Source organism: Panthera leo, chromosome B1 (assembly GCF_018350215.1).
Source record: "Panthera leo isolate Ple1 chromosome B1, P.leo_Ple1_pat1.1, whole genome shotgun sequence".
Lineage (NCBI taxonomy): Eukaryota > Metazoa > Chordata > Mammalia > Carnivora > Felidae > Panthera > Panthera leo.
Window position 1 is genome coordinate 25,708,710 of NC_056682.1, and position 15,149 is coordinate 25,723,858.

Below are 15,149 nucleotides of genomic sequence, written 5' to 3' on the forward strand. Positions count from 1 at the left end.
GGATAAAGGTTTCCGTTGTGTGGGAATGCAAGCTGGCGCAGCCACTCTGGCAAACAGTTATGGAGGTTCCTCAAAAAACTAAAAATAGAACCACCCTACCACCCAGCAATTGCACTACTAGGCATTTATCCAGGGGATACAGGTGTGCTGTTTCGAAGGGACACACGCACCCCCATGTTTATAGCAGCACTATCAGCAATAGCCAAAGTATGGAAAGAGCCCAAATGTCCATCGATGGATGAATGGATAAAGAAGATGTGGTGTGTGTATGTGTATATATATATATATATATATATATATATATATATATACATACACACACATACAATGGAGTATTACTCGACAATCAAAAAGAATGAAATCTTGCCATTTGCAACTACTTGGATGGAGCTGGAGGGTATTATGCTGAGTGAAATTAGTCAGAAAGACAAAAGTCATCTGACTTCACTCACATGAGGACTTTAAGAGACCAAAGAGATGAACATAAGGGAAGGGAAACAAAAAGAATATAAAAACAGGGAAGGGGACAAAACAGAAGAGACTCCTAAATATGGAGAACAAACTGAGGGTTCCTGGAGGGGTTGTGGGAGGGGGATGGGCAAATGGGTAAGGGGCACTAAGGAATCTACTCCTGAAATCATTGCTGCACTAGATGCTAACTAATTTGGATGTAAATTTAAAACAAATTAAAAAAATAAAAATAAAAGATTTCCATTGTGTAGAATGCTTGTAATTCTAGAAGACTAATAGTTTTGAAAGATATGTTCCATTTACTTGAGTTGTGGTGGAGTCAGAGGAACAGTACCCGGAGACCTGGTGGCTGGCCACATCAGGCTGGTAAGAACTAGCTGTGTTCTGAGCAGGTCCCTTATCTCTGAGCCTAGACTGCTTCATCCATCTGTGAGGTGAGGGCATTAGGCCAGATGATTTCTCAAGTGCCTTTTTATCTAGGAAATTCCGAAGTATCATGTTTCAGGAAATAATTATCATGTAAGTAAAATTAGTATTTCTATATTGTTCATTAATTCTGGTATTAAGCCTAATATTTCTTTACGAATTAACTGTAAAGTTTATTGGGTTATTCTTTTTCATGGATTTTATATTGTAAGGCTTTTATAGGCTTATTAAGAAATAATCTAGTCAACAACTAATAATTATATATTTCATATTGTTTATTTTACACACCAAGTCTCAGAGACTATGTGCATTTTACATTTATTGCACTTCTCAGTTTGGACCAGCCGGATTTCAGATGTTTAGTAGCTCCCATGTGGGCTGTTCCATTGGTCAGTATAGCTTTCACCCCTTGGCAGAGTAGTACCCCTGTTGATGGAGAACTTTTAAAAGGTTCAGGAGGGGATAATTGTATGTATCACTGCCCCTTCCTTCCTCTCCTGCCCACTAGACCCTCCTTCTTCCTCAAATAGAGATTAGTCTTATGGTTCCATTATTTCTTCACTTTTTCCCATGGATAGTTTAATGTGAAAACATGTATTTTGGTTGATTTCAGGTTGTTTTTTGAGCCAGTAACAACCCCTTGTGGACACTCCTTCTGTAAGAATTGCCTTGAGCGCTGTTTAGATCATACACCGTATTGTCCTCTCTGCAAAGAAAGCTTAAAAGAGGTAAACATTTGCATATTTATCTGTTTATTGATCTTAAGCTTGGCAATACTGATTTGTATTTAGCCCATAGAAATAGAGTGATTCTCATGTTCAGAATAAATTACATTATATATGCTGACTGACCAAGAAGGAAAACATTACATTACCCAAAATGCTAGTGCTGGAGAAAGGTGAATTTGGAGAGCATAGGGGAAAGGAGGGCCATTCTGGAGGCCAAGCCCCATGTATTATTTTTTTTTAAACAAAGGGGGCTATGGTCAAGTACCTGGCCTAGACTTGGTTCAGTTTTAATGATGACAGACAGTATTGGGAAAACCCAACTGCCTTGCCTTCCACCCTCAATAATACCCTGGATTTCAGCCCTAGTCCTGCCTCCTTAACATATGGAACAACTAAGAGAATTTTTTGCATTGATGGAAATTCTCCATAACTATGCTGTCCAACATGGTAGTCACACGTGGCAATTGAGCACTTGAAATGTGGCTAGTGTGGCTGAAGACCTGTATTTTAAATTTTAATTTTCATTTAAGTGGACACATGTGACTGGTGGCTACCACTTGGGCAGCACAGCTCTAGAAAGTGGTGTACTTACTGGAGGCACAGCTTCCCACACCCCTTGTACAGTCAGTGATCAATGCTGTTAATAACCTGTGTTAGGGAAATAGCTGGATCTCAGGTACATATCTTTTGTAACCAATGGGAAGACAGCATTTTCCCAATCCTGCTTGGGTGTCCTTAGCCATAATGTGAGGCCCCAGTGTTATAATTCTAGGTCCCAATTACAACCGTAGCATTGATCACGAGAATGATCCTATCTCTGGGGGGTGACAGCGTTGCTTAAAAAATAGTCTTCCAAATATGAATAAAAAATTAATAAGCCATTTTGCATTTGAACGTAGTTAATTCCTATGCAGAAAAAACAACTCTGTACAGATATTATAATAGCATATGTGTATTAAATACATGGATAGGAGTCTTACATAACAAGCCAATATGTCAAACATAAAACCATATATAGAATTTTCACAAAGTCCAAAAACCTAAGACAAACTCGTTCTTAAAAAGTTTATTAATTACATTTCTGCCTATATACTTCATGTTTTCAGGTGAAGTACTCTAATCATGTTTTTTTTCTGTGTTTCCAGAGTTTTTAAATATTCTGTAGTATATAGTGTTTTTTTTTTTCAAATTAACAATTAGAGATGTGGCTTTAAATTTAGAGCTACCTCACCTTAAGAAATGTCTGGAGTTTGAAGGAAAACAAGCATTATTTAAAAAAACAGCCAGCATACTGTTTGAAAATAACTTTATCCTGTGTCCTAAAGGTATCCTGTATAATAGGTAAAATCTAAGTATATATTTAAAAAAACAAATTGATACGCTCTATCATTTTATGCTTTTGTCATTTTCTTTTGTTCTTCTTTCATCGGAATGTATTTAAGATTTTTTTATAGCAGAATAATCCATTGATTTAACATTTCCCTGTTGTTGGGTATGTAAGTTGTTTTGTTCTTTGTTTTATATACCATGATTTGCATCTTGACTATTTCCTTAGGATAAATTTCTGGAAGGTGAATGGCTGATCCAAAACCATGTATTTATAAGACTCTTAAAACCAAATGCTGGGTTACCTACATCCCCCCAGAAATATTGTACAATTTAGATTCCTATTCCCCCCAAATTAATACACGAGTATCATATATACTGTTTAGCCCATTGGTTTTCAAAATGTGTTCCCCTGATGAGCAGCATCTGTATTACCTGAGAACTTGTTACAAATTCTCAGACCCCACCTCAGAGCCACGACATCACAAACTCTGGGGTGGGGCTCAGCCCTCTGCTTTTCAACAAGCCTGATTTCATGCTAAAGTTTGAAAACCACTCCTGGTACCCTTTCCCAACCTCTCCCCCTTCCTACTCCTCCATTCTTCCTTGGATAATGACAAACCCTTATTTTTGCTGCACCGGCAGATTAAAAGTATGTGGCTTCTCTTTATCTTCTCATTGTCTCCCAAGAGTCGTTCCTCACCAACTTTATTATATGGGTTATTGTTCCAAAATTCTGTACCCACGTCCTGACCTGGTCCCAGCCTTATGCAGTTTTTTAACTTACCTACAGAAACATGTCTTTTTGTCCATGGAATACAGTGTGGTGTGTGGTAACTGCCTTTTATGGGATAAAGGCAGTAAAATTGGGTTTCTCGGGCAACAGAAAAATTAAGGCAGACTTCATGAAAAAGGTAAAGTTGGAGCCAGACCTTGCAGGCTAGGCAGGCTTACAGGCTGGAAGGAGAGGGATGGCTTTTAGCAGTTGGAATAATGACGTGGAAATGCGAGTGGCGGTTTTCCGGAGTGTCAAGGGAGTGGTACAAATGTACCATTTTATATAGAGTTGGGGGGTGGATCGTGTAGGAAAAGCAACCTCTTGATAAGGGTCTGAGTGACAGTGGGTGACACGGGAAGGAAAATCGTCAAGAAAAATGATCTGGAGACTCGGCCACCAAAACTGGGACAAAAAGAATAGTTTCACTTTTCCTAAATAAGGCAAGTGTATTATTTTCTTTATTCCTTAGCTTATTTTTTTGGTTCTCAGTTAAAATGCTAGTCTGAAGTACCCACGAGCTGTCAGATAGAAATTGGCCTTTGGTGTGGGAGAGGGCAGGGCCTCCTGCTGCCCAGAAAGGATTTGAGGTCGTAGCAGGACAAGGGTCTTCTGGACGGTGGTAGTCTCCACCGCAGCCACGTGTCTTCAGTGCTTTGGGGCAAAGCCTGCGCAGATTGACCTGTGTGGCATCATCACTTGTCACGTTCTTCCTCACAAATTAATTCAGAATCGACTGTATAAATATGTAATAAAGGCTTTACTATGAACTGTTTTGCCTGTTTTCTGCTGTAGGAAAAGTACTGGAGTGTGAAATAACACTGTCTTTTAGTATCTAGCAGATAGGAGGTACTGTGTGACACAGCTGTTGGAAGAATTGATAGTGAAGTATCTGCCTGATGAGCTGTCTGAGAGAAAACAAATATATGATGAAGAAACTGCTGAGCTGTCACAGTAAGTTTCTTCTCATAAAGTTAATGTGATCAAGCCCCAGCCACCACCCTTTAACACAGTAAGGAGAGACCTTCCCGCAGCCAGCTGGATCCTGTCTCGAGTTCAACCTAGTGTAGCCCCAGGCTATTTTCAACAAACACGGGTCAGGTTCCCCTCTCCTCAACAGACAGAAGTTTTTAAAAGTTCATTTGGTAACTTCCAGATGTTCCACTGGGGGTTGTTGACTCAAGCCCTTTGCACCGTAGTGGTAGTTTCGGTGGAGGAGGAATTTCCTACGGGACCTCAGGCAGTGGAGTTGGGAACAGAACCCTCAGGTACCAGGCAGGGTTAGCAGGAAGGTGGAGCGTAAACGGCCTGGACTGGCAGCTGCTTTAGCCAATGAGAGGTCGGGAAGTGGGTGGGACCTTGAGGCCTGAGGCTGAAGTTGGTAGGAGTGGCGTAGGGGCCAAAGTGTTAATTAGCCAAGATTACCGGTAGCAGATTAAGTTAGTGTCGGGAGGTAATTTAGGGATAGAGTGGTACAGACCACTACTGAGAGCGAGCACGAACTGGCTAGTTGGGGCTGGGTAGGTTGGACCTGGTTTTGGTGCTCTGTATCCTTTCTTCCTTGTCCTTTTCCCTTCCTGTCTTTCCCTCTTGCTCGAGTCACAGGAGTCTCTTTAAATTTCTTTCCTGCATAATTTCTTAACTTGCTTTCTCTTTCACTGGACACACCAAAGAAACAGAACTGCACATTTTACATGCCGTGTTTATGTAATAGATTTTGGAAAATAATGGAAACAAAAAGTTATTTTTTTCTTACTTTCTAAGAAAAAATTGTGCTTGCAGACTTAGTATGTGTCCACCAAATGTCTTCACTGGGCCAGTGCCCTTTGATAGAAGAACGGTGTCCATTCTTCTAAGTTGGTACTGATTTGTCTTCCATGATACTGATATTTCATTGTGATTTTGATAGAAAATGTCCTGATATGAAGATTATGAACTTTCTTGATCAACACTGCCAAAAGCTAGTTACAGGAAAGCCGCAGATATATTTTGAAATCTTAAGTATAGTGACTGCAACCAGACTCCCGGCAGAAGAGTGGAATCGGCAAATGACAGATGAAGTCCTCACTTGAGGGGGGCTGAGTGTGATGCAGAGAAACTTGAGGGAGTCTTTGTTACTTACTACCAGGGCTGTTTTTTTTTTATGGGGTGTGCATCTTAAGTACTCATCCCCTGGTACTTCGGAGTTTTGCTGCTTAATATTTGTCAGAAGAACTGAAAAAGACCAAATGGAATGCTTAGTCATGGTAGATTACACATTTTTTAAAAGAGGAGCTAATACTTGTATTCCTTGCACATAATTATGTCATTTTGAAGAAAAGCTAGAAGATCCTGTAAATAAGCAGGGGTGGCAAAGGTCATCTATAACCCAAAAGGAATCACCGTTGGCATTTCGGCACGTATCCTTCCAGATTTTAAGATGTATAAATACATTTTCAACAAAAGTGGGATCTTTTTTTCCAAGTCAACGTGTGTATGTGCACACACACACACACACGTATATCTTCATTTTATGGTTATGTCAGTTTATTTTACTAGTCCCCTCTTCTAAGTTTTGGTTACTATACACAATGTTACAGTGAGCTTTCCTTTCAAGTACTTGTACAAGTTTTTCTAGGAGTTTAAAGGATATGAACTTTTTAAAGTGTCAGCCAGATTCTTCTTCAGTTTGGTTGTACTGTTTGAAACTGCCCTCAGCCCTGCCAGTTTTTCCCATGCCCGTGCCAGAACTGGGCGGTACTGTTGTCCTCCTTCTTTCCTGCCAATCTGGCAGTGAAAAATATTCTATAATTTTAATTACCTAGAAAAAAATGTTACTGAGTTATGTTTTTGATCGTGAATTTGAAAATATTTTAATGCACTAGGAATTTTAATGATTTGCCTTTTGTGGACTGTGGGAGCCCATTTTTTTCTTATTATCTATAAGGAAGAGTATTTGATGGATAAAAGACTAACTGTTCTAAATATTTTAAACAGATTAATACAAAATACAAACAAAAGTTTGTATTAATACTAACTGTACTCTTGATTCATAAAGATACTTAGCTCTGTATGACAACCTGGTATCTTAAATTCAGATTTAGTTTTATAAATAGATGCTGATGAGGGTTGCAAGCTTCAGTCATTTTTGTGGTACGTTCTGATGGATGATAATGAGACTTTTTTCCTCTTCAGCTTGACCAAGAATGTTCCAATATTTGTTTGCACTATGGCCTACCCTACTGTGCCTTGCCCTCTTCATGTATTTGAGCCAAGATACAGACTGATGATTCGAAGAAGTATACAAACTGGAACTAAACAGTTTGGGATGTGTGTTAGTGATACCCAGAATAGGTATGTTTTTGTACAGAAATAGTTTTGTTTACATTGGAACTTGCTTTGAATATTGAGAATTTGAATGCTTGTTACTTGAACTTTGATATTAATCCGAAGTTTTCTTTTAGTTTTGCAGATTATGGGTGTATGCTACAAATTCGGAATGTACATTTCTTGCCTGACGGGAGGTCTGTGGTTGACACAGTTGGAGGAAAGCGGTTTAGGGTCTTAAAGAGAGGAATGAAAGATGGATATTGCACTGCAGACATTGAATATCTGGAAGATGTTAAGGTATTAAATGCTTCTTGAGCACACCTCGGGGTACTCTGTCCTTGGCATTGCACGGGCTGATAGTCTAGGTGCGTACAACAGTTCTTTGGCCCAGGGACTCTGGTCGATACTTATACAAGTTAGCTCCCAGTTAGCTTTTGCTTATCTTGCTCTTACTCACGGTGTGTCGACTTGGAAGAGTCCAGAGCACGGATCCTCTTCATTTCTGCAGGCTCCCCAACCAACGTGGTGCCTAGAGTGTATGTGGGCATGGTGGGCACTTAGCACCAGCGATGGATTGAATTGAACTTAGAACCCATCTAGGTTATGAAAGCTGCTAATCCCTGCCCTTTTTAATCGAATTTATTAGTAGGCAGACACATTAAAGCCTTTAAAAACTGGTCTGTATGTATCTGACATAGCCTTAATGACAACATGGACACAGTGAGAGGACAGGTGTTCAAACTCTAGGGCACCACAGAGAAAGTACTGTCACCAGCCTTACTGGTGAGATCTTTCCTGCGGTGCGTTATTGTGATAACCTTCTTGCAAAGGGTTAATGTGGGCCTTTTGATGATTCCAGTAATTCACCATCTGCAGTTAGTTTAGGTACCAAAAAAATGATTTGTGATGCTGTGATTATCAGATGAAAGGCAGTTTCTTTTGGAAGGGCATTATAAAACCATTGATCATATGCTCTCCCTGTTCATTGATTTGGGCCCTTCATTTTAATCGTTTATTGAATGCTGGCATTACAAACATTAGCTCTTTGAATTTTCAGAACTCTGAGATCCTTAGATGAGGAAAGTCAGATCCAAAAGTGGTAATAAATATGTCTAAGATCCTCTAGGTAGAGTCATAGAAATGATTTAAAGCTAGCTCTCTGGCCCCAAGTGCTGTGCTTCAGCATTATGCCATATTCATATTGCCTCTCTGATCAACTTGATTGGGCTGATATTTCCTGTCCTGTCTTATGATTAAGATGCTATGGGGAGACTTCTTTTTTTGTGCAGTAGGCCAAAAGTGTTGTGGAAGTTTGATAGTTTCTGTGCCTTAGGCATGCTTAGTTAATGGAATCATTTGCTAAAGGCAATATTCTTTGTAAGTTTACATCTTCACATTTGGATTTGATGACACAATCCCTTGAGTATATGGCCAACCATATGCCTAGATAGAAATATAGGACAATAGCATCTTGAAAGCATTATGAGTTTGGTGTTTAGAAACTGTTTGCTGTCTTTGCAGTCTTAGGAATGTCTAATAATTTTTCCTCATCTTAATGTCTCATCTTTGTAATGATTTCTTGTCCCTTCCTTCTGGAAAAGCTTCTCAAATTTACTTTATAAGCAGTCTTTTTTTCCCTTAAAGTTCTGCCTGCTTTTTAGCCAGCTCCTTTTTCCACGTCAGACACTTGTCATTTGTGTCGTTCCTTGTTTTCTATAGCCCATGGTTTGTTTCCTTGAATTTTGTAAGGGTGCCACGTAGAGGTTTTCTTTAGTAGTTTTAACAAGTCACAAGTTTATTTCCAGCTCATGTCAAGACCAACGTGTGTTAGCAGGGGACTGAATCTTGTATAGTCATTGCAAGAGCAGAAGTCTTCAACTGGCTCCTCTACCTTTTCATTAACCCAACTTACCAGTTTAATCATAGCTAAGTATATAGCTCAGTGGTATTAAGCACATTCACAGTATTGTGCAAAAGGCAGGTGCTTTTTAGTTTTTTCATTTCACATCTTTCAGAAATAAAAAGTATGTGTTCAGAGTCCCTTTTATAGTGAGTCATTCTTGAAGTATGAAAGGCTGAGTCAGGCCTGGTATTTGTTCAGTTGAGTTAATGTATGTGAACTAGAGCCCTCCCCGGCACATAGCGAGTGGGCTAGAAGAGCGTGCTACAGAAATCAATAGAAGATGGAGGAGTTAATGCTCTATTTCATCTCCTGTGTCCTGTGAGACTACTTCTTCTGGATCTGAGGCTGCAGAGCTGATGCATTTAATTTTATGTTTGCAGTTTGGTGATCTGAAGGGTGCAAGGAGGAATGATGGAGGTAGCCACAGCCTTGCCTTTATAGAACTTCCTCCTTGCATAATTTCTTCTCTTGTCTTTTGATATACTGGTTTTCTATGCTAAGATTCTTGTTGTGTTTTGACTCAGTTCCCTGGTAAAAGTGTAGTTATGCTTATTGTCCCTCCTGTTACCTGCTTTCTGCCATGTTCTCTCTGCCTGAAACCTCTCCCAATCTTCCCTCTTATTGTAGTGACGACATTCCTTTCTTGTCCCACTGCTTTCAAAAACCATCAATGCAGAGAGACAAAAAGGAATTCCCAACTCACTGTCAGTTGTACCCCTCCCAGCTGGAGGCCGGCAGTAGGGTTCCGCAGTATTGCATTGCTTCGGTGATGAGGCCAGGTGGCGGTCACACCTTGTGGCATCTCTTTAGTCTGGCCATTGCGCTTTGTGAGGCAGAAGCACAGGATATGTATTGCATAAGAATACTCTGATCCAGCACTGAAATTGGGATTGCCTCTTTTTACATTTTTATTTTTGCATTTCTGTTGGGTTAGTGATCTGGACCAGGGGGACTAGATGCAAGTCTTACTGTTTTGTTTCTAGGTTGAGAATGACGAGGAGATCGAGAATCTCAGACAGCTTCATGACTTGGTATACTCACAAGCCTGCAGCTGGTTTCAGAATTTAAGAGACAGATTTCGAAGCCAAATTCTTCAGCACTTTGGCTCAATGCCCGGGAGGGAGGAAAACCTTCAGGTATGATGGCTTTGATGTTGTTTCCAAAAGTCTCACTTTTTTTTTAGCAATGGGTTTTTAAGTTTTTTTGTTTTCCTTTTTGCACAGCCTTTCCGTTGTCCCCACTGTCTTTACAGTGATGACCGTATTTCCAGAGCAGTGCTGTCTGCTGCTATCTGTAGGGGAAGGGGATGGACAGAGCTGGCAGCTGAGGGGTCCGTAGCTGTGACTGCACAGAAGGAGAAAGCCCTTCACTGAGGATTTGCTCAAAGGCGGGATAAGGAAATTAACAATGGGACATTACAGTAAATTATTGGGAGATCTTTTTTTCACCTCTCCTTTTCTCTCCAGCTTTTTCCCTTGTGTCTCTTCATGTTTAATGCTTCACTCCTCATGAAATTATTGTTCTGATGGTCTTGTTCAAGTGCTTAGGGGTGACACTTAACTTTCTGTGCAAGCAGATCAGTGTGGTAGGCTCTGTAAGACGCACAGAAAGACGACCCTGGAAAATCTGATAGACTGATCAAAGCGCTAACTTTTAGACAAGCATTTTGAATTGAATAAAATGGTTATGGTCAGAAGGTAGATTACATAATGGAATGGCTGTAAATATACGGAGATGGAGAGAAAACAGCCCACTGTGATGGACACTGCCTCTCATTCTGGTTTTCAAAGGTTGGCCTCAGTCTGTCTGAATCCCAATTGAGTCCTTCACCTGAACTTGAAATTATAACATCAGATCATCTCTAAACTGAGCACTCATTCGGTGTCATACATATTGTCAGTTGCTCATGTGTGTTTTATTCTGGCTTCCTAAATCTGATTACACTTGATAGAAATAGTCTTTGCTAAGCATAAAATTGAGTAAGTACATCTTAAATGTAAAAACTTTCACCACTCTTGCCTTTTATGATTCAGCCCTCTACCACTGCTTTGTTGGTAGTATTGTGAGTCAGGACTTGGTCAGTGAAACAAAAGCAGCCACTCTTGCATAATCCAGGCACGGAGGGTGTGCTGTGGGATGGAGGGCTGATGCAGCTGTCTGCAGAGCTGGAGGAGTGAAGATGAGGGTCATCACGGAAGGAGGATGGGGTACCTGACACAGGGGAGCACTGTGCTTTTCAAGAACTTGCAGGGAAACTTTTGTATTTCTTAGGAGTACGAGGGAGGTACCCACCGGTATCTCAGTCTGGAGCAGTGTAGCAGGTGGTTAAGAATTCTCTGGAAGGCTCCTGCACATCTGCCGACACTTGGCAACAGTCTCCAGCGAACAATGGCTTCTTCTCTTCCAGCTTCCACATTTCACGGGATTATGCCTCTCCTAGGCCAAGTCTAACCCAGAACCATGTGAGGGAGAGGATTCTGGGAAATGTTTCTGACTTCTCTGAAATGCAAGAAGGATGGCATAGTGATGCTGAGTGGACAACAGATAGTACACAACTACAGAAATCTAGTGTGGTTCTAGAGGGAGCTTACTGAGATCAGGAGCTCCTTCTGTCATTCTGAAACTTCAGGTTTCAGGTTCAATAAAAAGCAATTCGGTGTGCAACAGAGATGGCTTAAAAATTCTTTTGTATAAATTCCAAGTTCTTTCAATGGCCACTAGTCAGCCTTTGCAACATCAGAAGGACTTCTTTGCTGGAAATGTTTATTTTTCAAACAAAACTAGAGGCTGAGACCTTTTCTTATGTCTTGCCTAGGATCTTATGTCTTGCCATGGTTCCTTGGAGACATTTTTAAATATTAATTAACTTAATGCTTTAAATATGTGTTTTCAGAAAGTAGTTCTGAATTAGGGCAGTTTTGCCCCCCTGGCATATTTGGCAGTGTCTTGTTCTTTGACAGTTGGGAGATGCATCATTTCCTATGCTTTTAGCAAGTCTTTTCTAACTTTTTTTCCCTTGCTGCTTCAATTTATTTGTGGCTCTATCAGTGTTTCACTCCTCATGAAATTGAAGATATTTTGCACTGTCACAACTGGGAGGTGCCATTGGCATCTTATTGGATAGAGGTCAGAGATACTGCTCAACATGCTTCAGGAGCACAGGACAGTTCCCGCATCGAAGAATTATCCAGCCCCAAATGTGAGCAGCCTGAAGTCGAGAAACCCAGCATTCAGGCAGTGCAGGGGACAGAGTGTTAGTCATGGAAGTCAGGTCTGGATTTCAGTCTTGGACAATTCACAGTTCTGGTCTTTAGTTTCCCCATTTTATAGGGACATAATAGCCTTCCTTCCATGATCGCTAAGAGTTTGAGATAGGATCAGATATATGAGCACTGTTTTTGTTACATCGATGTATATTGTATTAATACTGTAAACTGTTGTTCATTTTTAGGCGACCCCTAATGGGCCCGCGTGGTGTTGGTGGCTTCTTGCAGTTCTTCCCGTAGATCCCCGATACCAGCTATCGGTTTTGTCAATGAAGTCTTTGAAAGAACGGTTGACAAAGATACAGCATATACTGACCTATTTTTCTAGAGACCAATCTAAGTAACTAACTGCTTGGATCTTCCTTTAAAGTTACCCTAATCTGGCTGCGTTGACAGCCAGATTGTCTGCTGCCTTTTGCACATCCAGTGCTGGTTTGAGAAATGTAACGAAACTTTTTTTTCCTTCAACCTCCTGAATCATGTGGTTCTGCAAATGATTACCTTCAACTAGGACTTAGACCACTAAGAACTTGCACAGAAAAACACACTGAATGTGTGTTAAACCTCTACATTGTGATGAAGTTGCACTATGTACCATATTCTAAAACGAAATGAGAACTGTGTGTATGTGGGGTGTGTGTGTGTGCGCGTGTGCATTTTCTCTGGCTTTAAAATTTTAAAAGAAAAAAAAAAAGCCATAGAGAGCAGAACTTGCTGAGGGTTTTTACTGCCCAAGTTTACAACAATAGCGATACAAGTTTTTGCAAGTTGAATTTGCCTCAGATTTATCTGTCCTAATGCTTATATTTGCACAAGTATGTAAACTATGGTATTATCACTCTTTGTTGGAAATACTGCTCTTGCTGAACTGTCTTGACCATTGACTATGACACAGTTTCTTATTTATGTAAATACTTGCATCCTAGTGGCCAACAGGCTTTGGATGCAGAACCTAGAGCCAGTTTTCAGGAACAATTGCAAACCTGCCATGGTACTGTGCATCTATTCATAAAACACTTAAAACTGTGAAAATATGGTTTACATTTAATTGTACATAAAGGTAAATGGAGAACTCAATTCAGTACCAGTTAGTTTGTGCATTTTAGGGGGCTTTTCACATCAACTGCCCATCAATATAATTTATAGTTTGACATGATGTGTTTAAAAAAAAAATGTATTACATAGTATAAACCCATTAAGGATCTGGGGGAAGAGAAGAAGCTTAATGTAGAAGTAAGCTTTTAAAGTATGTTTTATTTTTTAATTCTAGTCTTGGTGCAGATGTTAGTTATGCCTTATTCATATCACAATTAGATCACCATGCTGTGACATGGTTTATATTCATGCTGCCCTAGATACTTTTGTAATTATTTGTTGCAAACTTGTGACTGTCCCGATTAACTTTCTTTTATGTAAGTACTTTGTAAAAGTTTCTTAAACTTTTGCTTTTGCTTATTTAATTTTGAATAAAAGCTAAATTCATAATAATTTTTTTCTTAAATTTTAGGTCAGTATGAAAGATGAGTTTTGCTTACTGTTTACTTTTTTTTCTTGGCAGTATCTTAAGGAGACTTCAGGCCCTGGAACAATCCTTTAAAGTACTATTGTTCAACATTTAGAAAAAAGCCATGTCCCTTTAGGATAAAGATGACATTTTTCATGTTACCCTTATTTGACACCATTAAACAGAACTGACCATTTCAGGCCCCATTTTCCCAGCTAGGATTTTCCAGATATAAAGAAATCCTTTTTTTTAATAGTGAATATTTTTATAAAAATATATTAAGAAATGACTACCTGGAAGACCACCCTTTGCCCCCACAATTACACTATTGAAAAATCTCCAGAAAACGTGGTCTCAAGAGTGGGCCATTCCCCCCAAAGTTACCTTACCCATAGTCCTGCTGAAGTGTTCAACATTCTTATAACCAACTATTAAATGCCTGTTAAGTAGTGTTTAGGTAGTAGCATACATGCAAAGTTTACCTATAGTTCTCAAAGCATGTGTGAGAAGCAAGTAGGATTTACCTGGTGCCCAATCTACATCTGTCATATGTGCGTGCACCCACAAATGGGCATTAAATGATCTCTCTCTGTAGAGAGGATACATACACTACTAATGGCAATTCATGACTTTTATCATTTGACCCTAATTTTGTGATGAATGTTCTGTTATTCTGTGTATAGACTTCCTGTTAGAGGTCCAGTTCTGATGCCTTCACTCAACTAGAACTCCGAACTCCACAGCTTCCTTGTACTTTGCTCGTGGCACTTACAGGAGATAAATGAATCATGCATGAGCCAACCCTCTTGTGAATATTATGACTGGTGTCTAGCACTTTAGACAGATTTAATAGGCTGACCACTGAACAGAACCGAAATAAATGCCAATTAAGAAGGGAGACTGGATAAAGATAGTTAGACTGAGAAATAACCTTTGCCTTCTCTTCCTCCCCCAAATCCAACAAAAATGACAGTGAAGTGAATGAAGTCTAATGACATTGTGAAGACAAAAACCCACCCATTGACAAATGCTTATGAGGAATTCTCTGAGATCTGTGTCAAATCCTGTTCCCACAAGACTGAGGAGACCACAGCTTTGCAGAAGTGGAGGAATATACCCCACACTAGGGGAAGGTCTTGGAAAACCCCAGAGGATTTCTTGGGGAGACTATACCTGACCTAGGTGGATCATCTGGCTTCTTCCCTATTTCGGCCGAGCAGTAGATAGAAACAGCAATTGTTCTCAGACCAAATCACAGAATGTGGACATTGGGCCAGAGAAGACCCTGAACCAATAGCTACAGATGCCCAATAGGATGGAGAACCCTCAAAGGACCACAAACTACTGACCTACCTTATGCGGCAGTGTGTTCCAGTGTTCTCCCACAATCAACAGAGGCAGACTACCTGTGATTAAAACAGCAACCCCAAAAGAATGAACA

The 15,149-nt window shown here is 40.0% G+C and overlaps 1 protein-coding gene across 2 annotated transcripts in view; it reads left to right on the plus strand.

The window, feature by feature from the left end:
- LONRF1 (LON peptidase N-terminal domain and ring finger 1) overlaps positions 1-13,689 on the plus strand; it is a 37,724-nt gene extending 24,035 nt beyond the window's left edge. The window contains exons 7-12 of one of the 2 annotated variants that reach the window (XM_042934410.1): positions 1,511-1,625; positions 4,559-4,680; positions 6,901-7,059; positions 7,170-7,332; positions 9,922-10,074; positions 12,390-13,689. In XM_042934410.1, coding sequence (XP_042790344.1) covers positions 1,511-1,625; positions 4,559-4,680; positions 6,901-7,059; positions 7,170-7,332; positions 9,922-10,074; positions 12,390-12,548 — 871 coding nt within the window. In that variant the 3' untranslated portion in view covers positions 12,549-13,689. The remainder of the gene's footprint in view (positions 1-1,510; positions 1,626-4,558; positions 4,681-6,900; positions 7,060-7,169; positions 7,333-9,921; positions 10,075-12,389) is intronic. The other variant, XM_042934411.1, reaches the window with a different exon arrangement.
- Positions 13,690-15,149: the final 1,460 nt, after the last annotated feature.